This window comes from Anas platyrhynchos, chromosome 1 (assembly GCF_047663525.1).
Source record: "Anas platyrhynchos isolate ZD024472 breed Pekin duck chromosome 1, IASCAAS_PekinDuck_T2T, whole genome shotgun sequence".
In the NCBI taxonomy this organism is placed as follows: domain Eukaryota; kingdom Metazoa; phylum Chordata; class Aves; order Anseriformes; family Anatidae; genus Anas; species Anas platyrhynchos.
In genome coordinates, this window is record NC_092587.1 from 126510067 (window position 1) to 126535816 (window position 25750).

Genomic DNA, 25750 nt, shown 5'->3' on the forward strand with positions numbered 1-25750 from the left:
AAATGTTTCTGGTTTGCAATTAATTTGGGTTGCAGGCGTGGTGGTAGGCTGCACTTCTTCATGTGGCTTTGATCATGAAAGAGAGAGACAAATTTTGCTGATGGCTGTGCAGCAAGCCTGGGTTTGCTGGCTACAGAAGGAGCGCCCAAGTGGTCTTCCCCTGCACAGGCAGGGAGAGCGCCGCTGCCTCGTGGCTTCAGCAGAAAACCAAGCATGCTCTAGTGTCAGTACTCTTGCCTCAATTATTTAATTGGAATAAATCACTGCTGTAATTTCTACCTACTTGAAGCAAGGGCTTTTAATTTCCCTTCCTGCAGTCCCCTCCTTCTCCCTCCCTCCTGGAGGCCCACGTTGCTCTCGCCCTTGCTTGTGTGGAGCCTGGCACTCGCCTCTGCGTGCGTGCAGGCAGAAACCTCGGGGAGAGGGCTGGAGACGCGTTGCTGGGGTTCTTGAGATGTTGATCAAAAAGATAGGCCAATTACTGTTTCCAAAATAAATGGTAGATGGACCGGTTCTCCTTTCCCCGTCCTAAAGGGGAGTGGGAGTCGGGCCTGACTTATTCTTAGTTCCTTGACTTTAAGTATTGTGCTCCAGCCAGCGGGCATCTTTTCCCTCACCCTTAATGGCCTATTCATAGATGGAAGTATTTCCATTATGCTTCCCGGGTTTAGTAACACTAAGTGCTGTGGTTACATGTAAACAGGGCAATTTTCAGCAGCCATGGGAAGCGGTTTAATGGTGCAGTGAAATAAAGGGGTGACCTTCCCGTGACTGAAGGGGCTGGTTGTGGAAGAGGGCGCCGGGCTGCAGGGTCTCAGGGCTGCGGCTCTCAGAGGCCAGGTTATGGCACTGAGTGAAAATGCCTGAGTGATGCACGGGGAGATGCTGTTTAGAGAAGGCATTTTGCAGGGAGGACAGATTTTAGGACACTGACAAGTTATAGAACTGAACGAAAGCGAAACAGAAATGCCTCATGTAAACTCTGCAGTTATTTACAAATAAAAGGAAGGGTTTGTTTTTTCATGGTACCTTTTGGAATCAAAGGGCAGGTTTGCATTGCCCCTTGTGGTATGTTTTCCCTGTATCATGATCCCCCCCTGCCCAAAAGTACTCTTTTTTTTTTTTTTTCTTGCACCACAGTCACTGACTATCCCCTTTAAGTCTCATTGCTGAAGGGTGTCTCAAAAAGAATAGGCAGCCTGTCTTTGAATCCTAATACATTTAGTCTGTGATGAAGTTGCCTAAATGATGTGTGAAAAAGCTGAAAGTCACGTTACGCAGCACGAGCACATCCACTTTCAAATCCAATTTTTGTCACTGAAGACGAACCAAAGAGTGTAAGGAAAGTCTCCGTGCAGCCAGCGCTCCTTGAGATGGGTGCTCCCTGAAGCATGCTGACAGGCTCACAGGCCCTGTAGCAACTCAGAAGGGCTCTCTGTTGAGGTAAAAACACTGCAGCATTCAAATCTTCTGCTGCCAAGGTAGGTGCTGGTGCACCCATGCTGTTGATAAACTGGCGTCCTACTGGGTTAACTCCTGAACTTCTTGTAGGATGGCTCTTTTTCCTCTCTATTTAATGGTCCTTTCTTTCTTCCCCATTCTGATCCATTCACCTCTGCCTACAGGGTCGTAAGGATGGACAGGCTTAGTCAGAGCAGGTGTCTCCCTCACTGCTCTCTTCCCTGGTGGCCAGAAGATGACGCTGAGGGCAGAGGGTAAGATTGCAGCAAGCACGCAATATGCTTCCTAGCGTCCCACAGATTGCAGTCCCGGAGCTGGAGACGTATCCAGAGGACTTGGATACATTCCCATCCTCTGTCCTGCTCCTCTCTCTGGCTCCATAGCTGTACCCAGCACATTAATCCATTCTTGTGCTCCCGTGGAGTTGACTCCACGCCACCCAGCCTTGGGAGCAGTAAGTGTGAGGCCGAGGAGGAGGCTGAGCCCATCGGGTGGCCTCTGGTAGGAGCTGACCTCATCCAGCCCACCTGCCTTTCAGCAGTGGGAGCCCACAGGGCTGAAGTCACTCTTCATTTTGTCTTGTGGCAGCTGCAGGGGAGGCGAGGAGGCTGGGCAGAAAGGAAAAGAGATCACATTCCTTGCTATCTAACCTCCTGCTCCAGGCATCACAGCTCAAAAATGGAGAATCACCGTATCAAAGAACCCTTTGAAAATCAAAGGTAACAAACAACATGCAGGCTGAGGAATGTTTCCCTGGCCTTCAGAGCAGCTGTCAGCTACCCAAAGTTGCTGTATGAGGTGTTTCCTGGAGTTAGAGGCTGAGAGGAGGAGAGGGAGGAGTCCTCCACACGGTATTTGAACGGCAATTTGGCACTGAAATCCATCCAGATAGCTCCCGGTGATGCACGCTTCTCGAGGAGCTCCAGTCAAAACTACTACGGGCGGCGTAGCTCTTGGAAGACGTAATTCTTAGATTTTGGCCTCCAGCCCTGCTGGCCGAGAGCTGCTGGAGCTGGTTCGAAGCAGTAGCGTTTCAGGCAGATTGTATTGTGCAGTCCTTCATAAAATCAGACAGCTGAAAAGGTCCCAAGAAAGAAAACCCTTGAAGGAATCGGGAAGAGCTAACTGTTCAGCAGCCAAAAGCTAGCTCTACTTCCAACTAGATCTGAATGCGCTCAACTCCAGTCTTTTGTTTCCAGCTAGATAATCTACTCCATTATTTTATGTCTTGCCAGAATAAACCCAATTTATCCTTCTTCTGTGTAGGTAGAGATTGGGGTAGAGCAGAATATGTAGGTGGATTTGAAGGGCTGCCATTTAGCACGCAGCCTGCAGTCTTTGGGAGCTGGGTTTGGTGTAGCTTACGGAAGCTTGTAAGGGCTCATCGTGTCAGCTTTGCAGAGCAAAAACCTTTCCTGGTGTGTGTCAGCCAGCACAGCGTACACAGGGTGGTGTAGGACTGGGCTCCTGGTTCCAGGTTTGGCCGTGCACGTTGTGCTGAAGGAGTTTGCCCCGAGTCTTCAAACACTTAGTTTTTAGGTTGGCAAAGACCTCAAAGACCATCGAGTCTGGCTGTTACGTTCCCGTGTAACAAGCTTGGATGCCGAGTTTTGCTGCTAACTCTTTGGTGGCACCAACCCTGGAGAGGCAGAGGAGGTCCAAATGGTCGGCTGCGTGTCTTACCTGCCTCTGCCTTCTTGTCGCCTCACCTGCTGTCCCAGACAGACCGGTCCCTCTTGCTGCTGCCAGTTTGGGCATGCAGAAGGGACATCCTCCTACGTTGCTGGAGGAGCACATGCGGGTCCCCCCATGAGCTCGGTGCATGGTGCTGTGTTGGGTAGAACCCCGTCCTGTTGGCACGAGCGCACGGCAGCCTCCCCGTGTGCAGGTGCGTCCTGAACTTTGCTCTGAACGTCCTCACCTGAGCCTAATCGCTCCTGGTGAGGCACGGCCGGTGGGCAGGCGCTCTCGTTTTATTGCACCCATGAATTGTAGCATAAACAAGCAGCTTCCTCCCCTGGAAAAGGAGCAACTGCGTCCCGGTTCGTGGCACATGGGAGCATCCAGAGGCCAAAATCACAAAGCAGGTGGGTGCAGGAGCCTTGAGGCTCCCCACCATGCCGTGCCCCAGGCTTTTGCACGGGGCTGTGCTGCAGCAGGGCAGCCGTGCCCAGCTCAGGGCAGGCTGCAGGTAAAAGCTAATCGAGGGGGAGGGAGTTGGAGTTGAGGTGTGACATTTATTTTGGAAGGTGTTCCGGATTTGCAGGGCGGGTGTTGCCATTACGCTTCACGAGGTAGCAGCGAGGGGAAGCCAAGCCAAGCCCCTGGGGGTGCAGATCAAAGTGCGGCATAAGCAGCTGCTGCTGCTCTGCTATTACCCGAGATGTTTGTTGTTGTTGTTTTTTGTTTTGTTTTTCTTCTTTTGTGCTTAACGCCCAAACTACTGCTGCTCTTGTTCACTTCTGCCTGCTGTAGCAACCCTGATTAGTAGGTTTGTTAACTGCAGTTTAATTGGTGCAATTCTAGATTAGCAAAGGCAAGTAGAACTGGTGCAAACATAGGTTTTTGACATACCCTTCTTGTCCAGGACACGTTTTTGTGATTTATTTTTTTTGGTAGGGTAGTGGAAACGAGAGAAGCACTGACTCGCACCATTGCTGTATGCATGCATTTTTGCAGATTCTTGTAAATAATGCTGCAGCAAGCATATTTCCTCTCTTGCACTGACTGCTAAATATTTACCAATTTCTAAATCCCATAAGTGTATTTAAGCAGGCAGGGCTCATGTTTTGTGTCCTGCAGGTAATTTGTTACCTCGGGTTTTCACCTCTTTGCACTGTGCAGTGCGTGAAGAGACAAATGACGCTGCTGGAGAGCTTCCATGGAAAGCATGACACAGCCTCCACTTGCCTTGCCTAGGCAGCTCCCTTTGTCAAGGAATAAATGGCAGGTGTGTGCTGGCTGGCAAAAACATCATCCATAGTGCTGTTGGTTTTTTTGTTTATTTTTTTATTTTTTGTCAGGGTTGTGGTAGGCCCAGTGCTGCAGGTATGCCCAGGGGTTCGGCCAGCACAGGCTTTGGACACTCATTTAGCAGCAAGGAGTTCAGCAGGAGTTTTGCTGGTTCTCCATAAGGCTTTTATGGAAGGGGTTAGGGTTAGGAGAGAGCAGAAGAGATTGTGCTGCCAGCTACAGCATCACCAAACAGCCTGGCTCTCCCTCGTGCCAAACACCAGCTCTGTCCCTCACGCCTCCATGCTGTCCTTCAGCGTTTTAGGGTTCCAGTTGTTAAGATATGAGGGACCTGCACGGTTAGCTGGAAGGCCAGCTTCCCTATTATTTAGCCAAGCTGTGCTTCCCATCAGGAGCTGTAACTGGGACCCACTGTCAAAACCTTAGGTGCCTGAGGGTGATTTTTTTTTTTTTTCCACTTCACTTGAAGGGAAGTGAATGTATGAGGCCGTGTACAACTGCTTAGTTTTGGATTAAAGAGCTTTCAAAGTTATTATAAGATTGTTCTTCGTTTTAGCCTTGCTTTGTTCCTAGTGACAAAAAGCTCAGGTGAGTGAAAATTAAAAATGGAAAATTAAGATCCTGCCATGAACGTTGTGTAGAATATCCTTCAAAGCTTTTTGCCTTCGAAAATTGTGTGTTTTCATCTCCTACACAGATTGCTTGCTAGGTCTAGAGAAGTAGCAGCTCTCGTAGCACCGTGCTTGCAGCGTGAGGGCATGTGCTTTTTAAAAATGTTTGGCAGAACAGTAAATCGCAGCCAGGAGGAGCGAGAAGGCTTGTGTGCAGCACAGACACGTGGAGGAGGTGGGAAGCTGATCCAGGAGGACACGGTAAGCTGCTGAGAAAGGTGGACACTTCCTTTACTACTTTCGTGTCTTGTAAGTTGGTAACGGTAGTAGAGAAATGTGGGCAGGGGGGAGAGGTCTGCAGAAGTCTTTTAAATTGTGACCTTGTATGTGTGTGTAGAGGCAGGGATGGACCAAAAGTTACGCCAAAGAGGTGTGTATTGACAAGGACAGTGAAAGCAGTCTGCTTTATTTTAGAGGTGGAAGTAATAGGCATAATAGGTAGGTATAGGTATAAAAGGTAGTAATAGCAAACTATACTTTTTTTTTCCCCTTCCTCTGGAAGGATCCTAAAGCTGAAGGCAGTTGACACCTCCCTCAGAGTCCTGATTGCTCTTGGAAGGAGATAAATGGAGACAGTTTATGTGCCTTAGCAAAGGCACATTTTAGGCTTGACTTCAGGGAGGTGATGAGGTGGACTACCTGCAGTTCAGGGCTGGGAGGCAGAGCATCACCCACTTGCAGTGGGCCTGGCTTCGGGGAGGCAGCTCATGGAAAACTGGTATCTTTAAAAGCTTTCTCTGTATTTGAGCTATTTCATATTACATGTGAGTGATACTTCTCCGTATGCCAGTGTTAATGCTATTTTAACTTCATGCATGCCACGGGTGAGCCAACGTGCATAGCATTGGCAGCTTCAAGTTCAGAAGTGAGGCAGAAATCCATTTGTTCTGCTTTCTTCTGTAGGAGCTTTTAGGTCCTCCTGAAAACAAGCAATGAAGCCTGTGCTTCAGATATGGATGGACAAGTTCTGGTAGATCGTTTAGCAATTTATTTTTTTTTCTGTACAGCTGCATGTTCCCTGAAGAGCAGTGGCAGTGAATGAAGGTGGTAGGAAGCTCACACTGGTGGGTTTTGTGTGAAACTGCACACACTGGAACACTTATTTGCACTAGTATTTTCTTTTATTTAGCTGATGCTACTAGGACATGGCTTTAGTCATCTGTATTACCAGTAATGAGCAATTGCATTGCTTTCCTTAGAGGTTCCTATGGTACTCTGACATTTTTTCACCCAGCTTGAGTACTGTGAAAGTTCATTATTATTGGAAGTCACTGACTCATAGCATTTGCTCTGATGTTCTGGTACTGGTGTTACCTCTTAGGTTACTTAGTGAGGCTTGCGTTTTGCAAAGAAGATATATTTGTTAATTAGTGACCATGACTTGACTCCTGTAGAAGGACAGAAATACAAGATTTTCAAATGGCTTGAATTAAAATAAATAAGCAGCGGGGGAAGGACTTTGGAGAGTAGATGGATTTATCTGTTTTTAAGTTGTTGATTAAAAAGTGAGAATGAAGCTCATGATTTTCAATGTCAAAGCTCTGCAAAATTGTGGAGGAATGCATAAGCAGTGAAAGTGTTAACATTTCATAGTGCTTATCTGCCATGCTTCTTGCAACCGAATTAAGAATATACATCTGCGCATAGCTATCTTGTTCAGATAGTGTGATATCAGGGGTGAAACATGGCAGTATAAGCCTGAATTTCTCCAACGTTAATCTCACCTCTGTGCCATTTCTGTATCTTTCCTCCCTTCTTCCCTCAACTGTTGCAAAACCAGTTTCTCAAGTTGAAATAATCAATTTTATAGTGCTTTTAAAAGACTGAGTACAATACAAAACACGTAGGTTGTTCACTTGGAGAAACTAATACAATTTCTTCTGGTCTCAGAAGTTTGCCTCCTTTGCTGTCAGAAGGATTGAATTTCTTTCAAGGTTTAGCTGTAGTTGGCATGGGAAAAATATTGAGGAAGATAACTTTGATCAATGCGTTTCACTTCATCTATGTCACGTATGAGCTGAAGACCAAAGGGAAGATGGTGAGAAGGTGTTCCTGTTCCCTGTTTTTCATGTCAGCGACAAAAGATCTGCAGTGAAATCTGCCCTCATAATGTTTCTTTTTGCAAGTTCCTTTGTTTTCTACAGTTTGTTCTTCCTACCATTTAGTTTATTATGAAGACAGAATGCAGTCATCCACGTAGAACAAAGAAATTCATCTTGGAAGCACTTGGGCATGGACATACTTAACTCTGATGAATAGTACAGAATGTGGGAATTCTCTGACAAAATTGCTTTTCCCCCCCCTCTCTTTCTGCTTTTTCTAATGTGTTTCTTAGCAGAAGATATCAACACTATTATTGCTAATATTTTTCTTTTACAGAATTGGATATTGCATTCTAGACAGTTGGCAAAAACAGAGTAAAAGCAGGCTTAAGAAAGAATGACAAGCTAATTAAAGAATAAATAGTCTCCCTATATTTTCATTCTGTGAAGAAACATCATTACATTAGAGAGGAACTCATTGATTTTCCTCATGGTCCTGTTACACATGCATTTATAAATGTGGAAACAGGTAAGGGTTTTGTGCATTGATTTCTTTCACAAAAGAAGAGATCTGATTAAAGACTTTTTTTTTTTTTAAGGAGCATCTTGCTCCTGATGGATGACCCTGCAAGGAAATCAATGTGTGAGGCTGTGTACCGGAACATCTGCTAGATATGTTGATTTTAAAATCTGTCATCCTGCATATAAGTAGAAAGAAAAATGCAGTTCAGTGAGGTTATTGCTTTATTCTTACTGTTTATTCTTTTTCATTCTCTTACAATGGATTTAATTGTTGCAGATTTTGTGCATCAGATACGTACAAATTTTGTAAGTCATCTTTGGAAGCAACCTATGCTTTCCTTCAAGTTCTTTTACAGCCAGTCACAGGAAGGAAAAAGCATGCCATGCATCCCTTTTGCTGTGAGTGGGATTTATTTCTGTGATGGAGAAAAAGGCTAATGGGATTAAGATTAAATAAAAGTTTTATTTTACGTTAGCATTACTGCACTGCTGTTGTTTCCCAGTGACCTTTTTCAGTAATCATTCTTGCTGTGCTTTCATTTAACTGTGAAAACTCTGAGGTCTCCTTGGGTTTATTTCTTATCTCTAAGGTTAACAGAGCGCTCGTGCTCTCTATTTCATGCTGCTCTGAGCATTCAGCTTGAGCAAGTCCTGAACCTGAAACTATATAGTGAAAGGCTGGTACTACTGTTGTGCTAATTTCTTGTAAAGAGACACTTTCCTGGGAAATGATACCTTCTAATGAGCATTTACACAGGTTTGCCAGGGGGAAATAATCATCAAATGTGAACTTGTCAACATTACATCAAGAGCTAGGTTCTCTTCATCTGTTTTGGGCTTTCTACGTTCTTAAATGCTTTAGTTTTGCTGAAATTGGTTTTGAGGCTATGTTTTTATCTCTTTGCCAGTCCAAGGAGATAATTATGAAATTAAGTGCCTAATATTTTAGTTCCTCCTTAAGCTGGGATGCTTTAACTGGCTTTTCTTCCATTCTTTTCAAAGCTTTGATACCGTCTTTGCCTCAAGGTCTGTTTCTCTTGCAGTGAAGAAATGCAGCCTTGGTTCAAGACTGCAAAGGCTGATGATGTAGGCTATGGCTTTATGTAATGAAATTGAAAAATAAGAGCTTTCGTCTAATCTCTTGGAAAACCCAAGTTCAGCATGTTCTGTTAGAAGCCTTTGATCCCTAGCTGGGAAGTCACCATTAAATGCTAACTGCCTCAGGAGGAGGTGGCTACTCCCAAAAGCACCTTGCTCCCCTCCAGAAGGTGGGGAAGAGAGAAGCCAAGAGCCACTACCCAGAGATAGGTGTCTAAATAGGACCACTGAATTTCAGATGGATCTCGACCTCCCTGGCAAGTTAGAGGCTGCCCTCATGAAGCCAACAAAGCTTGTAGAGCAGTGGCAGTTTGCGTTCAGCTCTCATCTTCCTTGCTGTGCTGGTGGCTGTCCCATGTGGCAGGAGATGCCCTGTCTAGGCATGGGACAGCCACCTGTTGTATGTTGGGCAACAAGCACACAGCCAGGAGGCAGCTGGTTTGGCACCACTGGGTTAATTGCTGATAATGGTTTCATTTAAATCACCTCTTGATGTAAGAAGGCAGGCAGATTTTACAGGATGCTTAATAGATCTGTTGTTGTGTCCTTCTTTCTTTCTTTTCTTTAGGTGCAGAAAAACATCTACATGTATGCATCTAAAAATAGTTCGTTCTTTCTCCATGGACACACAAAGCACGGTTAAGTAGCAGACTAAAGGAAGGAAGATGCTGGAAATAAAAGTACAGGAGGGAAAATATATCCAAATGAGAATATGGAAGAAAGCATGATCTTTGGGAAGTTAAAAGGATAGCATTACAAGACGGATGTTTTTGAGGAGCAAATCAATAAAGACATAAAAAGGACTGTGAACGTAGCCCCCTCTCAGCCCCCCCATCACACCAAGCCTGCCAGACTTTGTGGCAGGTGGCTAAATGGTGAATGTGTGAAGGGAACAGTCGAGAAACATAAGGCTGTACCATTCAAGTTTAGTTATTTGAATCAGTGTTCAGTGTGGAAGAGCTTAAGGGATGTTTCTTATCTAAGTTTTTCTTGCAAAGGAATATAGTTTAATCTATTCCTGAAATTATTTTTGATGCCAGAGGAAATTATCCTCCATACAAAGACTTCAAAGTGATGCAGAGAACTGAAGAGTGGCAAATCAAAGTTTTCAAGCATAAAACTTAATAGACAACATATACTGGAAAGAGTCTATGGAGAAGTTATATATATTCTACCTGCATGTATTATAGTAATTGGCCTTCTCACAGGAGGTCATCAGATATGTGAAGTGGTCCGGATGAAGAGGTATACTTGGATTTTCTAAAAGGTGGTAGTAGTATTCATCAGATGCTAAACATAAAGAAAGCCCTGCACTACCTGCTGAATTCATAAATGATGTGGGAAAAGTGTGGATACAGCAATGGTGGTTTGTGTTGATAAGGTGCTAAGAACAGTCAGGCAGAGAGTTGTCATTTACTGAAGTTTATTAGAGAAATTATACTGAGTAATTGAGCAATAGAAAGGCAGACAGAATTACATCCTCATTAGATGCAAGCCTCCATGGGGAGGAGTGTCTGCAGGAGGCAAGTGTAAGTAGGGAGAGGAAAAAAAAAGCCTTTCCAGAAGGCATTATAAGGAAAATCATAAAATTTACCGTCACACGATCTTGATGTTGAATGTGTAAGAGTGACAGTTCGTAGAGGATGGACCCGTATGGCATGTCCAATGGGGTGAGGGGGTATTTTCTTATTAGGGATGTCTGTGCAGGACGCCCCTAAACTGCTGGCTCTGGCCAGGGTGGGCTAAGCAAGCAGCCCCATGCCCCTTGTGTCCTTCAGAGGGCTATGTCGCTGTCTGGAGATGTGACAGTCTTTTTTTCTAATTGATTGGCATTCTTAATGGTCATTCAGAGGCTGGCTACTTGCAGTTTGTCTATTAAATTATGTGTAGTATGTGGAAGATAACTGTATAGTTCGTGTTAGAAGTATTAATGATAATTTCAAATATTTTAAGAAACTTCAGCTCTGTCCACAATTCGGCATATGTGGAATGAGTTTCTGTTTCTCAATGCCATTATCAGATATTTGCACCATGAAGTCCCAATTCTGTTTGAACTTTCTGCAGAAAATATGCAGCAAGGAAAACGTTGCCAACTCTACTGCCTTTGTAAAATCTACAAGACTGCTGTGTATTTTTGTGCTTTTTTTCCTATTTGAGGTTAATCATCCAGTTTCATAAGTACATAACCCTAATGTAGACTTGAGATTTTTCAGTTCTCCATGAAAACTAGCAGTAATCTTCAGAATGAAAATTGAGTTGTATAGAGACTGCTGTCTTATTCCTTGCTCTGAGCTTTACATTTTAATCAGATACACGTCATCCTCCACAGCAAAATCATGACTTACTGTTGTCTTTTGATCAAAGGAACTTCATAGGTTGTCCTTTAAAATCCTAGAGTGGTTTAATCAAGATAAGGATATGAAGTTAGAAAGTACTCAGAAGCTAGGAAATTGTTTGATTTTGAGGATGTTGCTGCTGTTCCTATTAATAGTCTTATCTCAAAGCACCTACAGTAGTGCTGTTTCTGAAACAAAGTTGTCTGATGCTCCTGAGCAGATAAGCATGACATTTGTCCTCTAGTTCAGCAGTGGGCCTTGTTGTGTGCATGAACACAGCAACAGTCTGCTCACAAAGCAAATTCAGAGTTCTTGGCTCCTGCTTTCATTTTGGAAGGCCATTTATTCTTACTATATTGCCTTTATAAGTCAAATAAGGCAAGCAGTGTTTCTGATGGGGTTCAAATATCATGGGTTTTATTGTAAATGGTCCACTTCTTACCAAATTCCAGGGTAAGTAGATTGAAAATGTAACACCACCAAAAGTGTTCTAGCTTTCCATTGTGGATCTTACCGTGTTTGTAAACTCACAGGCATGTCCTAATATGATTTTTTATCTTTAAGATTATAAGATAACGCCTTCAGGAGTGCATTGGCATTATTGTAGTTGCTTGTTTTCCATCTTTTTCAAAAATATCCACATCTTTATCTCCTCTCTATGCTGTTTTAATATGACCTAGTTGTTCAGAACTGGTCTCTGCAAAGGAGACCAATGTACACCTACAACATACAAGCTTGGCTCTGTTGGTTTCAAGTTTAAACCAGGAGCACGCTGTGTTGCAAATGTATTGCCCTCTTTAAATTCTGACCTTTGTTTCATGAGGTGATTTCTTAGTGAAATCTCATGTTTACATAGATTAGACCAAGCTCCTGTTTTTCCTTCCGATATCCCTGTGACGTACAGAAGTTACCTTCTAGCAGGTCTGTCCATCGGATAGGGCTGGAAAACATAGCCTGAAGTGCAAGGGTTTCTGGTGGTGGTCCTGGTTTGGTTTGGGAATGTCTGCTCACGCAAGATGAGGAGCAAGGGGGATCCCTTCCCTGCTTTGCCATGTCTCAGACGGCCACCTTTCACACCCTCCGTGTGGGGTATCCCATTTGTCTCGCTTTGCAGCCCTGAGAAAGCCGCCTGCTCTCAGCCCTGGTCTGACTTTGGAGTGACCCTAGTAGTCTGGAGCTGTGTGCCTTCTCCTCTGTTAAATCAGGCTTCTTTTATGGTGCTGCAGACTATTTCTTGAACTTTTTTTTGTTAAGCTACCAAAGAATCACTGTTAACAACACAGTTAAGAGTGGAGCCATATAAAAGAAGTGAAGTTTTCACCCTTAAGCAGGGTCACAGCTTTCTGAAGCCCTTCAGGGCTCTGAGATGTGCACATTAAGGGAATTTTCACTGTACTGCTCTGAAAGATTGACTTGCTTGGTAAAATATTCTGAACTAGGGCTTGAGTGATTGCAAAGAATAAAAACAAAAATTTTAAGAGGCTGTAGTTAAACCTTCATAATGCCTTAACTCAGTCTTCCCACACAGACTATTTGCGTCTGTTTTCCTTTTTAAAAGCTTTTTTTGCCTCTGGAGACTATCAAAGTGATGCTCTTTCTTCCCTAGGTTCCCTATGTCAAAATATTTAGCTTGGTCTGATTTTGTGTGTGCAGATGTCAGAGGATGCTTCTGTATGTTGTATTATCATGCTCCCCCATGTCCTCAAACATTGCCTTGATTATCTTTACAAAAAAGATAAGCATGTAAAATAAAGTGGATCTCAAATGACAGCCCTTCTTCCTTGCCTTGTGGTGTCATGCAAGCCCTTGATTTTGATTTACCTAATGACCTTTGTAAGCAAGTGTGTATTTAGATAGCTACAGTCAGAATACTGAAAAGAAGCTCGTTGTCATGCTCAGACACAGTACTGTATTTTAGAACAAATTCAAGTGCTAGTCAAAATCCAAAGTCAGACCCATCAGGTTGTGCAGATAAAGCATGAAATCCCCTCGTTCAGGCAGGTCAGCACCTGCCACTAGCTTTAAAGAGCTGTGCTGTCACCTCCCTCCCACCTGCCAGACGTAGCTGCCTGCTCGAGCTGCACTCTGCCAGACTCCCCACGTTTTATTCAGCAGTCGTGGCGTGGGAGAGGCGGTGGTGCCAAGCTGTGGTGGAGCTGGGTGTCCTGCCTTCAAAGCATTCCCCTGCTATCCCTGTTTTCCCACTGCATGGAGTGGTCCCCCTACACCCTTGCAAGCCAGTGCATGGTCTCATGTGGTGGGTAGGTGGAAAAGGTGAGAGATGTGCTGTGCTCGTGTGCACGTTGGAACAGAAATCCCCAAATGTAATCTGCTGTCTGCAGGTTTGAGATGCTTTGGTTAGGCATCCTCTGGTGTTATTTCTCACTATTTTGATATAGTGAGTAGGATGAAAATTTCCATGATAAGCCTTAAAAAGTAATTCGGAAACAAAAGTCGTGTTTTCAAATACCCCACTTGAGTGTGTGAGACTTGCTGGGTGAGTAATCTCCATCAGGTCTCTGTGTAACATCCATCGCCTTGGCACCAAAGCACTCGGTCGTAGGTAGTCTTGGATATGTGGACTTTGTCCTTAGAGACTGCGATGCCTCATGCTGTTCCTCATTTCGGTGGTGCCAATAGTGTGTGTGCATAATGCCGAAACCCTAGATCAAATGGGTGAATTCATTGAACTACCTTTCATGAGGGCAATCTTAATGGGAGCATCGTTGCAGCAACGTAGAGGTACTTCTAGCTGTGCTGCCTCAAAAAGCCTGTCTTCTCTGAGACACAGCTGTGCTGGTGGCCACTGGATTTCTGTGTGTGGACACAGCCACTGGTATAAGCTATTGGTATGGGGAATGTAGGTGTACATATCCATAGCAGGATCAAGGTGTACAGCAATGCAGTATAAGGATTCCTCCACTCCTAGAAGCAAATCTGATAGGGCCTCCAATGTAGCTGTTAATTTATTGATTATTTTTTTTTGCTACAGAAGTCTAATTGCACAGCTTTGGTACTTCAGACATGAAATCCCGTAATTATGTCTTGGTATGATAATGTCTGAATTTATTTTTAAAATAAACTGACTCCCCAGGAAAAGCTGTTATACTGAGACAGAGATTTGTTTGCCATTTACAAATGAGGCATTCAAGCTGTTAGGGAATTTATTTATGTCAAGCTGCTTACTTCTGATGTAATGAATAATGGAAGAATTGGAGGAGATTTCATGTTTTTTGTTTGTTTGATAGGGGGTGGAAGAACAAGGCAGGCTCCTCGTGCCTAAATCAGTACTCCACAGCTCGTGAAACAACAGGTGCGATCCACACATCCTCAAGCCCATTGACTGAGGCATATGTAGAAAATTACAGAGATATTTTCCATTTGCCAAAAAACATTTTTTTTTCCTGTATGGAAATTAGATTCTGTAGCACCAGAAGGCAGTTATCAAAAATACAACCTTGTTCAGCTGTTGTAAGCTGGCCCAGTTCATCTCCCCCTGCTTGGATTCTCAAGAAATGATCGCGATGCAACTGCTACTCACCCAGCTACGATGCTAACCGCATATATAGCTGCGTTGATTATTAATACTTAAATGTGCTTAGCTTTAATTGCCTTATTACCATGGGAAAATAATGCCCTGAGTATTCTAGGCAGCTATTTTTGTCACTGAATTCAGAGCTGTTATAGTATAGAAGTGCTAGTATCCAAGTGATCGTCTCTGCTATAATTATGTATAATAGATGAGAGCATAGTACTACTCTCTGCAAAACGGAGGTTGTGTGGAAATTGGCTACTTAGTGGTATGAAAACATTACTTAGCAAAGAGGCAATTTTCTTTTTAAAGAATTGTGTACAGGCTCACCCCAAATTAGTTATATTAAGGTAATCACAGTATTCACCAAATAAAAACAGCCTATGTTTTGAGTACAGCAGCTCGGGGACATGCCTTTGTTTGTGCTGCAATAATAGCTGTGGGAAGAATGACTGTATAGACTCTTGTGTATTATTTTTTCTTTGTCTGGTCTTTTTATAAAGAGGGAGCAGATCTGTGAAGCTGATGATTTTCCTGCCTATTGCTTTCAGTGAGGTGGTGCGGTAACGTAAAGCTTTTAATTGGCTGGTAACGTGGGGCTCTGCTAAGTGTTCGTTAGCTTCCTTTGCTCACTGAACCAGTAACAAGCTTCCAAAATTGTTCTGCTCACTGAATACCCGCAGCTGACAAGAAAAGCCTACAGTGCCCCCAGCCTGCCCTTGAAGACTGAGCCATCACCTTCACCCTTCCCTATTTGTCATCACTTGAAATTTTTTTTACATCTATACAGAGCTTTTGCACTCAGACCTTTGCCCTCGGTTTCTGAGCATCGCATTGAAGTGTCTGTGAAACCCAAAGACTTATTTGGAAAAGTGGTGTATCAAACAGAAATTGCGATTGCTTCATCTGAGTAGTGTGACGAGATGCTGTTACTTAAAATGTGGCAAATAATTCTTTAAAACTTTAAAGCAGAGAGATTTGTCTGAGGATTCAGAAATGGTAGTTATGCGGAAATCTACGTCTTTGTAGACAGGTATGTGTGGGGATGGGAATGGAAGAAATGTTCCTTACGGGGGTTCTGAGGCTGCTGGGCCAAAATTTTAGCTAAGGATGAGATTTTTCAGTGTTTCTTTGTTACAGACTTAATGGTTTGTCCTTGCTTGAGTATTTCTGAATCTGCCATACTTAACTGCTTGCAGTAGGAATTTTTGTCAGTGATTTTTTTATTTTTCTATTACCAAAAATACACAATGTTTCATAAAAAGATATTGGTAATGCTGATTGTGTAGCTAAAAATAAGCTGAGAATCCTTCTGTCGCTCGTAGGGGTGAACAAACTTGGGAGGATCCAACTTTAAATGAGGTTACAGTTCTTTAAGCCAGATCTGTCTCTGCACTTTTCCATTTCTCAAGGAAAATGAACCAAAAATTGAGCTTTATGAGTATTAGCACAAGTTAAGCTAATTTTAGTCATAACAAAAGGAATGCCCCATGCATTGTCATTGTGTATATCAGACGTATCAGTGTGGACGCACTGAATCTTGCACTTGGATCCTTGAATCCTTTCAGATAAAAACCCTGCTGACCTTGTTTAGTTTGGGTCAGGTCACTTGCAAGGATATTCATACATGCCAAAAACTATTCAGATAATTCAGAGGAAAGAAAGGGGAAAGTTGAACAACTTTTAAACTCCTTGTAAGAGGAACAGATCACTTGAGGTTTCATATTCTATCTCTAATAACACAATAGTAATAGCACAACTTTAATTAAAGTTGTTCTGAAAGCAGTATATTGGTAGTATATTGATACTGATTAAGAACTAGAATGTCATTTTTCATCAAATATTTCAGATATTTCTGGACAAAATTCCTTGAAAAAAGAGATGGAGTAGACCTGTTTCAACAGTAAATTGAATACAAAGCATATACAAAGCATTTTTATTATTTTTTTTGTCAGAGAGCCCCTAGGTGAAGTTCTATAAAAGAAGATGTCAACTTTGAAATATTTCTATTTTAGTAACCCATTTGATTTGCATTGATTCTCTTTTTTACTACTACTGGAAGTGAGAGGAACTTTTACTGTAAGGTGTACTGCAGTAAGTGCTGCTTTACGGCCTTGCAACTCTTCTAAATAGTTCATGAGAAGAAAAATATCAGTCAGCTACAGCAAGGCAACAAATGCTCTTCTTTACTGTGGTTTTAAGTCTGCTCTACCTTAATGACTGAAAAATGAAAATGTGAGCAGTCTGGGCTGCCTGTACTTGGCAGCCTCGCCTCAGGTAATGTGGCTCCCTGGGTGGCTGTGCCTGGCGTGCTGCAGGCCTGTGCCGCCATGTCGTGAGGCAGCCAAGGCTCGCCTCTCACTGGAGCTCATCCCTCCATGTTGTGGTGCAGCCTATCTGTTTGTTCAGCCCAGACAAATTTTTGGGGGTGAGACGTAACGTGATTGCATAAGTAAAACTTGTCTGTGTGTCCTGCCAGAGAGCCCTGTGGCAACTCAGGAGCCTCCTCTGGCTGATCACACACACTGGGGAAGTGGGCACGGCGGTGGGGTGCAGGGTGCTTGTGCTGGAAGCCTTGGGGCTGTGGCAGCAAGGCACGGTTTTATTTTCAGCTGTGAGGTTTTGAGGGAAAAGAGTTCATGTGGATGGAGTCCAAGAAGTGGGAAGGCAGGTGAGGACCTGTAGGGCGGGCTAAAGAAGGGCATGCACGCACAGGCAGGGCCCAACAGCAGGGCTTCATTTTAGGTGGAAGCTGAATTATTCCAGGGGAAAAAAAAAAGGCAGAGAAGGGAGAGATTCCCATAACCATTTGTTCTCTTTTAAGTAAAATGAGTGAGGAAAACTGCATGAGATCAGGAGAAACAGAGCCTGAGGTACTGATCCTCTCTGTAGCAGTAGTCTGCTAAGGTAGAAACAGGTAATTAGCCTAATCACACTGTCATCACGTGTCATCATGGCAGTGTTATCTATACAGCCCTATTACCCAGGTACGTATAAATACAGCTTGTTTTCTTTGGTAAATACAGTGTAAGAATCAACATTGTGTAACATCTGTCACCAGTGAAGCATAACTTGCACATTGTCCTTCACACCACAAAGCTGTTCGCTTGGCTGTAACTCCGCCTCTGGGCAGAGATCCTGGTCCTGAGGTGAGAACTGCCAGGGCACTGCTGTGTTGCAGAAACGGGTTTTGATGTGATCCTTCCTGGTCTGCCCTGCATATGGAAGCTGTAGCAGCAGTTTTCCTGCTTTGAGATAACCTTGTAAAATGGTGAGGATCACTGCTTGGGAATGGTGTTAAGGACAAAAAAGATAAAGCCTGCAGTACAATCTTGCATTGTTTTGAAAGGTGCTACTGTTTATCACTCTGCTTGTGAAAACTGGGACACATTTTTACATCTTGTTTTCATTTCCTGCCTTCCCCCATTCTGCTGTATATATTTATGAAGGGCATATATCTATTCACAGAAATATATTTTTTTTCCTAAATCTTACTGCGCATTTTTAATCCTGCAAATCAGTCTAACATGGTCTAAACAAAACACACGTGCAAAAATGTAAGGACTAATCCAATCTTTGATTGTTCATACAATAAACAACACTTCCAGCTGAACTCTTTGCCAGCAAGAAATGTAATCTTGAAATAACAATGTATTCACTGTGTAAAGTGCTGTGTATTTGTGTTTAAAAAGACAGTACTAACAGAGCTCTGTGCACTGATCTTCCTGTAGAAGTTAGCTTTGCATAAACTACAGTAGTAGACCTATTACTTTTTTTATACCCTTAAAAGATGGAAAGTCCTTAGAAAAAGCCTGGATCTTCTTCCAGTGAGAGGAAGGAATCTCAGTTTCTTACATCATCTGGTAGATGTCTTTGGCAGAGTCATTTTGAGAGTGAAATTGAATGACCGATTTACCTATATTTTTAATATTTCTAAAGGGGGGGGGGGGAGTTATTCTCTCTTCAAATACTGTTCAATAGAGCACTTTGCACTATTTCAAAAAAAAAAAAAAAAACAAAACACTACAGAAACCCTACAGAATATTTTCTGAAAATAATTTCTGGAATTAGCTGTGGTATTGCAGTTTAAAAGAATGATTTTACTGCTGGTGATGGCAGCTGCACCATGCAAGATATTGTCTCCTATCTGTCTAGACATAGATAGTATTAATAATCAAAAGCTGTTGGCACAGCAGGCAAATTAGTTACTTGTTTTCATCTTGAAAACTTCCTTTTTTCAAACTGAAACTTGTGATTTTTCCTCCCGGGTCTACTTTTATCAATTTCAGAACTTGCTGCAGTTGTGCTATATGTATGTATGGGGTCTTGCTTATCTCCTTATTTATTTTAAATTATGTGAATTTTCTTTAAGGGGGCTTTAGTAAAGAATTCACCTTGGTCCTTTTGAGTCCCAGGATTTAATATGCAAATGGCCCTGACCTTGTTGAACTGCCCTGATGGATTACAGGCAGTAGGAGTCTCCCCTTCAGTAAGTGTGCTTTTCAGATGCCCTTCCTTCTAAGACTTGTTTTTTAAGGTCTCAAAACAAAAATGCTTCCATTTCAGCACTCAATACCTAGTGACTCTAGTTGTCCTTGTAGCCGTTGGTCTGAGAACAGGTTCATTAGCAGTACATCCTACAATTTAGGAAGAAGAAATGGTAATATGAGGTCAGGGGAACTAACATTGCTTTGGTGTAGGTATCAGCCTTTTTCTTTTCCCCCAAAGCTTTATTTAACTTCTAACTAAGCTTTTGTTTAACTCCTCCTGGCTTGTCACTCATTGGGCAGGAGGTGGCTGCTGGCTTCTCCAGGGGAGGGTTATGGACCAGAGCAGCTTTTCCTCCCTCTCTCTGAGCATCTGACAGCCCTCTGTGCAGTCAGCACATGGGTGGTTTGGTGGCTTCTGGTTGTCTGTGCACCAGCAGTTGTTTCTGTACATTAAATGAATCATTTATTGTGAACATCTTTTATGTATAGAGCATTTGGCCTAGCCTGATCATAGGCTTGGGTAGTGAGGTATGTGTGGTTTTTTTTAGGACTAAAACAGAAGTGTAACACTGCCAGCTTTGAACACTTGATTTTTTTTTTTTTTGATTTTTTTTTTTGTTGAATGCATTTAACAGTTTATAAGCCTCCCTGTAAATGATGTGGTTCCAATGCACGAGTAGTGCTGTCCATGCACAGCTGCCGCAGCCCGTGGGCTGCAGATAACCAGCCACACAGGGCTGAGCGGTTTGGTTTTTCCATGTGCAACAAATTAGTAATGTCTTCCAGGCTGCTCAGGGCAACCAGCAGCTCCGGGTGGCTTTGCTGCTGGTGAGGAATACACGGTGAGTTGTGGAGGGCTGCTGAGCAGTTGCAGCTTACGCTTACCCAATACTCCAACTTAAAATTTACCAAAAACCAAACAATCAAAAACCCAAACAAAGAAAAAACCTACCAGTATGGCATTAGTCCCTTTGCTATGCCAGAGATGTCTTTTAAGGGGGCAGTCTCCTGTGTAAACCCTCTAAAATAAACGAGTTCACTGGTGAAACAGAAAGGGCAGGTGGTTACAGGGTAGTTTCACTGTTTGCCCAAAACTTCTCATGCTGTCCAGTAGGTCTTTTACTACGCAGATGAGTGCTTGGACCTTGGCTGCTGTGGAGACCACTGAGGTCATTAAATAGTGTTTTAGGTTTTGCCTTCTTTGGATTAGCCCTTTCTGTTGCTCTGTGTCTGTGCAGCTTGTAAACAGGGCAAATTTTTAATTAAGGGTTCCAATCAATATTTCTAGCAATTCTTTATCATTTGTAACGTGGTTGATATTGCATAATTCATGCAAGGTTATTTCAAACAACCCTATGTGAAACTCATCTTCTGTTAGAGACCAGCCACTTTGGGGTAGACGAAAGCAGTTTTTCCCCCCCAGCAGTAGATGTTTTTTTTATATCTGGTTGATCCTAAATAACTTTATAACAAACCAAAAGAAGGGTGATGAAAAGACATCCTGATTTGAATCTATGAATGTACTGAAATTGGTTGCCTGCTGGAAGAAGAAAAAATCCACTGATAATTTTGTGGTATTTCTATAATTGTGTTGTGCAGTTGTGCTGGTCAGGCTGCTGGACTGCCAGTTTGTGCCTGCAGTATTGCTGAGAGGATGTTTTTTTGTGAAAACCTGTTCAGTTTTATAGGATCCAGTGTAGGAATTGTGTATCGACATAGCTGACAGTATTGGAATGGGAAAAGTTGCGTATCTCTCTGCTCAGTAGCTGTAATGTGAGCTCTTGGCAGCCCATGCAAGGTGGACAGTCTGGTTGTCTCAGTAGAAACCTCAGAGAGATATTAACATAGATAAGGAAGGAAATGTAAATAGATATTAAGTTACAGAATGACCGGAGAGGAAGTTTTATTGGTACAAGTGTCATCATAACTGAAGGACTCCATAAAACTAGACTTTTCTGTCCTACAGGTTTGGTGGCATACAAGTAATTGCGTAGGAAATAAACTTAGTTTGAGACTTAGTGTTGAGATTGAGGGGGGGGGAGACAATGACACAGCAGATGTTTTAATGCTTAAAACAGGATTATTGTGCCATCTTCTTGGTGCAAGGTAGATCCTGAGCTTTTGACTTCAAACACCTACACTGTGGGGCCAAATAAAGCTATGTTTGTTTTATTTGCAGGGTCAGCCAGGTTGAATTTCCTGCCAAGAAATTGTTTTAGTAAAGCCAAAATTATGACGCATCAGAAGAGAAGGGAGAGGGAGGAACAATGAACCAGAGAAAATTGCAAAGGAAATTTTAAATAGAAAATACCTCTTAATCCACATAGAGGCTCATCACAGGCTTACAGAGAAAAATCTAAGAAGTTGAGCTCACTAGTGTTTGTCTTCCAAAATGTACACTTACATTGTGCTCTAAGTAGATCCTTTAACTGCTAACTCACCATTCAAGTTTTTCCAAAATCAATTAGAACAAGGTATCACATGCCAAGCATACGTGACCTTTAATTTCTTGTATTCACCATGCGTTTATCTTTATTGAAGAGCTTTGTTTTATTTCCAAACACATGCGTACCATGTGCTACTAGGCTGATCTTTACACAAAAAGAAAAAAAAAAAGAAATATGACTGCATGATTACCATGTATTTAGTGTGGCATCTCCCACAGGAAAAAATGAGTGTGAATTCACTTTTCAGTCTTAGTGACAGTTTGTGCCACTGTTTACTTGTGCAAATAATTATCTTTGTTTCCATTTAGAGCTTGTTTTGCTTGGCACAAAACATCTAAGCTCATCTGTTACCATCCAGTTTTTAGCAGACAGTGCTGTTTTGATAAAGTGCAAGCACAAACAGTTTCTCATTCTGCTTTTTATAAATAAGCAAAAAAGTTTCCACTGGAAGTTATTCTTCCATTATTGTTGGTCAATTTATGTTGGCAATTTAATGTCATGATGCTGGATTAAACTTCTTTCAAAGTGCTCATTTTATCTGTTTCCCCCTGCCTTCCTTTAAACTTGCCAGTTTCAGTGTGTCAGGGAAATAGACGCTCTGAAAATCAGTACAGTGTAATATCACGCGTTTGTTTCCTAGAATATTTAAACTGTTTTAAATTTCACAGCTCTTTTTGGCTAATAGAAGTTTTTTTGTTTTTTTTTTCCAATACTGTTATTTCATATATTACTAAGAAAATAATGTGCAGAAGAGGTATCAATATTCTTCTGAAACTTTATTATATAAAAAGAACATAAAGGTTTTGGTGTTTATTGTTTTATGCAACTTGCGTAACTTATGATAGATTCTCCTAAGTTGTCATGGGTGTCCTTTTCTTCCAAGGTCATCCTGTGTGAGTAACTGGGACCTTGGAGGTAGAAGACCCTGAGTGGTGTAGTGTCCTTGTTCACTTTCTCAGGGTGTGCAAAGGAATAAGGATTTTAATTTGGGTCTTAAGTGTCTGGCTCCAGTTTCAAGATTTCAGTTGTCACCCACCTGTCTGTCCAACCCTCTGTCCTGTCATCAGTATTCATACAGAAATAATAAAGACTGGCATTTCGTGGATATGTTTGTATTTTCTTAAAAATAATGTTTTGGGCCAGTGTCTCAGATCTCTGAAGTCAATTTGTGTAATAGTCAAAAGCAAGTGCCATGCCTGTAGCCTGGAGTACATGGCAACTGGAGTCTCTCTCCATCCTAAGTAGTTTTGGTGCGTATCACTGCGTTCCTTGGGTGTCTGGAGGCTGAGATGAACTTCGACAGAAGGTGCTGAATACAGGACCTTGTTACTGTGCTAAGTGCTACTTGCTGCAGAGTTTGGGGACCCACTGTGTTTTAATTGGCTTTTTTCTGTTGGCATGTGTGCCATGAATTCTGGATTCAGTGTATGTGTGTTCATCTTTGCACATATTTTAATCACTTCTTGTTAAGTCACTTTCTGCAGATAGCTTTCATTTCTGTTTCATCCTTTAGTGTTTCGCAGCTTTTTAAATCCCATTGAAAGTTCCAAATTCTTACGCTGAAATAAAACTTCCTCTTTTTAAGACTTGAAAACTCTGTGGAAGCACAATCCGCCCCTCTCCTGTGTAGAAAAGTTTTGTTGTGGTAAAATATCTTACTTATTCCTCAGGTTAAGAGCTCATGTATAATGTGTCTCGTGTTCTGAATTTACGTAAACAGATAAGAAGATTTACAGCGGAAACTCAGTGAATAATCCTCTGAGAAATTACAGATTAAAGGAAGATTTATCTTTTGCAGCGGTAACAAGGTAGACTTAATCTTTTTAACGCTATTTCAAGTGCAAAAATTCTACTGAAATTAGTATTTAAGAAAATAGGTTCACGTAATTTTTTCACCTTTATTTGTGTTAGCGACTCTGTCTACATACTGTGTTTTATCCTTGAAAAACATTCTTCTAAATAATAATAGAATAGATCTAATGCTCTTTGGCTGTTTTTGCAAAATGGTAATGTCTTTCCATAAAAATGGAGCAGGATTTAGGCAAGGTGGATGAGACTGATCATCTCCCATGGTGAAGTACATTGGCCAAATAAATACACCTACCAGAATGCAAGAGAAAAGGGTAAAGAAAGATGTCAAATCCTGTAAGATTTTCTTCCCTGTGAGTATTGGCCGTGCTTGTTCCTAGAATGCGTTGTTTTGGTTGTGGTATGTCAGTGGACGTTCTTCCTTTCTCTTAAATATATCTGTGGGAATTATTATTAGTGTGAAGCCCAGTAAAAGCAACGCTTTAATTCCTGCTCCTAATCGTAGTCAAGTCCCCAGAGGATAAAGTTCACTTGATAATATCCACTCTGGATTAATCAGCTTTGCTTCTTTTTTGAAGCTTTTGCCAAATCAGGGGGAAAATATATTTTCTCTGTTGGGAAACATTAGTTTCTTCTGTGGGGAATAACGTGAAGTTTCGGTATTGCATCAGCCTGGGGCATAGGAAAGTGGAAATCATGTGGATTAGTCATTGACAGGAGCATGCCATGTTAGTAAGTCATCAGCACTTTGTGTAGTTTTTTATGGGATGATGTATAAATGGCAAATGGCAAACAGATTCTTCTCCTGTGAAATGCTTCATATTCATTTTGCTCACCACAAAGAAAAGAAGAGGAACATTCTGAAGTCTTCTCCAAATCTTTAGTCATCACTGACTTAATGATGAAGGACAGGGTATTATGAAAAATGAAGGTAATATTCAAAAGTGAACTGTATTGTCTAGCAAAAAAAAAAAAAGTATCTTGGGAATGAAAGGCATGCTGATAGCAGCCTTTTTGTAAGTGTTGTTGGAAGTTAAATATATATTCTTGATTCTGTAAATATACTTTTTCTAAAACTCATAAAATCTAAAACCATAGTTGCAGTCTCAAGAAAATTAGACTTGAAATGAAAAAATGTTAGTTAAAGGATTTTAGAGTTACCCTAATACGTACGTGTGGAGTGGATTGTTTAAGGTCAGTGTTACACTGCACAAATTCCCATGGCTTATATACTCATTCACCAAGCCTCTATCTCCCCTGGGCGACTACTTTCCTTTGTCCGTAGATCAAAACATTATTTTATCATTTCATCAGTGACTATCTTTTTTTAATGATGGCTAATGAGAAAACAAATCTGTGTTGTCATTTTTACTCCAGGCTCCAGAAGGATGCCCTCTGGCTTAGGTGGTTTAGGAGCAAGCTAGTTTTGCTGTGTCAAGCTTTTGTGTGGGTACCTTGACGTAGAGGTTAATCAGGAGTTAGATTATAGGACTTCTTTTTTTTTTTTTTTTAATCCCTACCAGCTGTAAGCATTTGATGCGCTGTAGAGGGCTACGGGAGTCTGCTCTGCCCTTGCAGCTTGACCCACGCTTCAGGCTATTGCCATGGTGGGAAAATCACCTCACCTTTTCTTTTTCTCTTTGCTGTGAAGCTGGATGCAGTAACTTTTCCAGGTGCTCGTGTGGGAAAAGCTAGCAATTTTCTCCAAATAACCATCTTTTCAGATCCCTGCACCCCTTGGTGTTAAATTACAGCGTTGGAAGTTGCTGTGAAGGTTTGAGTGAGTGTTGTCATCGTCAGCAAAGGAAAAAAAAAAAAGCACACTGAAGCAGCAGGGATGGAGCTCCAGCTGCAGATCAGCTCCTTGTCCACGTGGGGGCTATGCAAGACTGCGCTGGCTGCAAGGACACCGCTAAAACTCCTGGTATCTGGACTTAGAAAAGCAGGTCTGTGCTCTCCCTTCGCTTGTGCCGTCTTCATGCACTTCAGCTGTCATCTGAGAGCACAACACAGCAATGAACACTGTAAAACAGCTGAAGCATGAGATCACCGCTCAGTGCTACCCACCAGGAAAGCCAATTAACTTGAATAGGAAGTGGGTTTTAATGTGCGCTTGGGGATTAGATGCTAACTGGAGGTGGGGGAAATGGATGCCTACCCTTTCCATCTCGCTTGCTGATGCTTAAAATACCAGCGTGTCTTGGTGCAATGCTGGTTTTTGCTCGGCTCAGGTTGTCTAATGCATAATAATAAGTACGTAACACCTGCAGGTGTTGGCATACAAATGTGTACCACACGTCCAGAAACCAACTTTTAATGAGGAGTAGCAGTGTATTAAACTACAGTGCAAATGCAAAGTTTTTGTTTCT

General features: G+C 42.2%; 1 protein-coding gene across 4 annotated transcripts in view; it reads left to right on the top strand.

The window, feature by feature from the left end:
- The window catches only part of MAP7D2 (MAP7 domain containing 2), a 75466-nt gene that overhangs the window by 5731 nt on the left and 43985 nt on the right, over positions 1 to 25750 (top strand). For 3 of the 4 annotated variants that reach the window (XM_038172901.2, XM_072028752.1, XM_072028755.1), the window contains exon 1: positions 3431 to 3548. The exons of the other annotated variant lie outside the window; for it this stretch is intronic. In XM_038172901.2, coding sequence (XP_038028829.2) covers positions 3446 to 3548 — 103 coding nt within the window. In that variant the 5' untranslated portion in view covers positions 3431 to 3445. Of the gene's footprint in view, positions 1 to 3430; positions 3549 to 25750 lie in introns of those variants that run through there. 4 annotated transcript variants of the gene reach the window in all.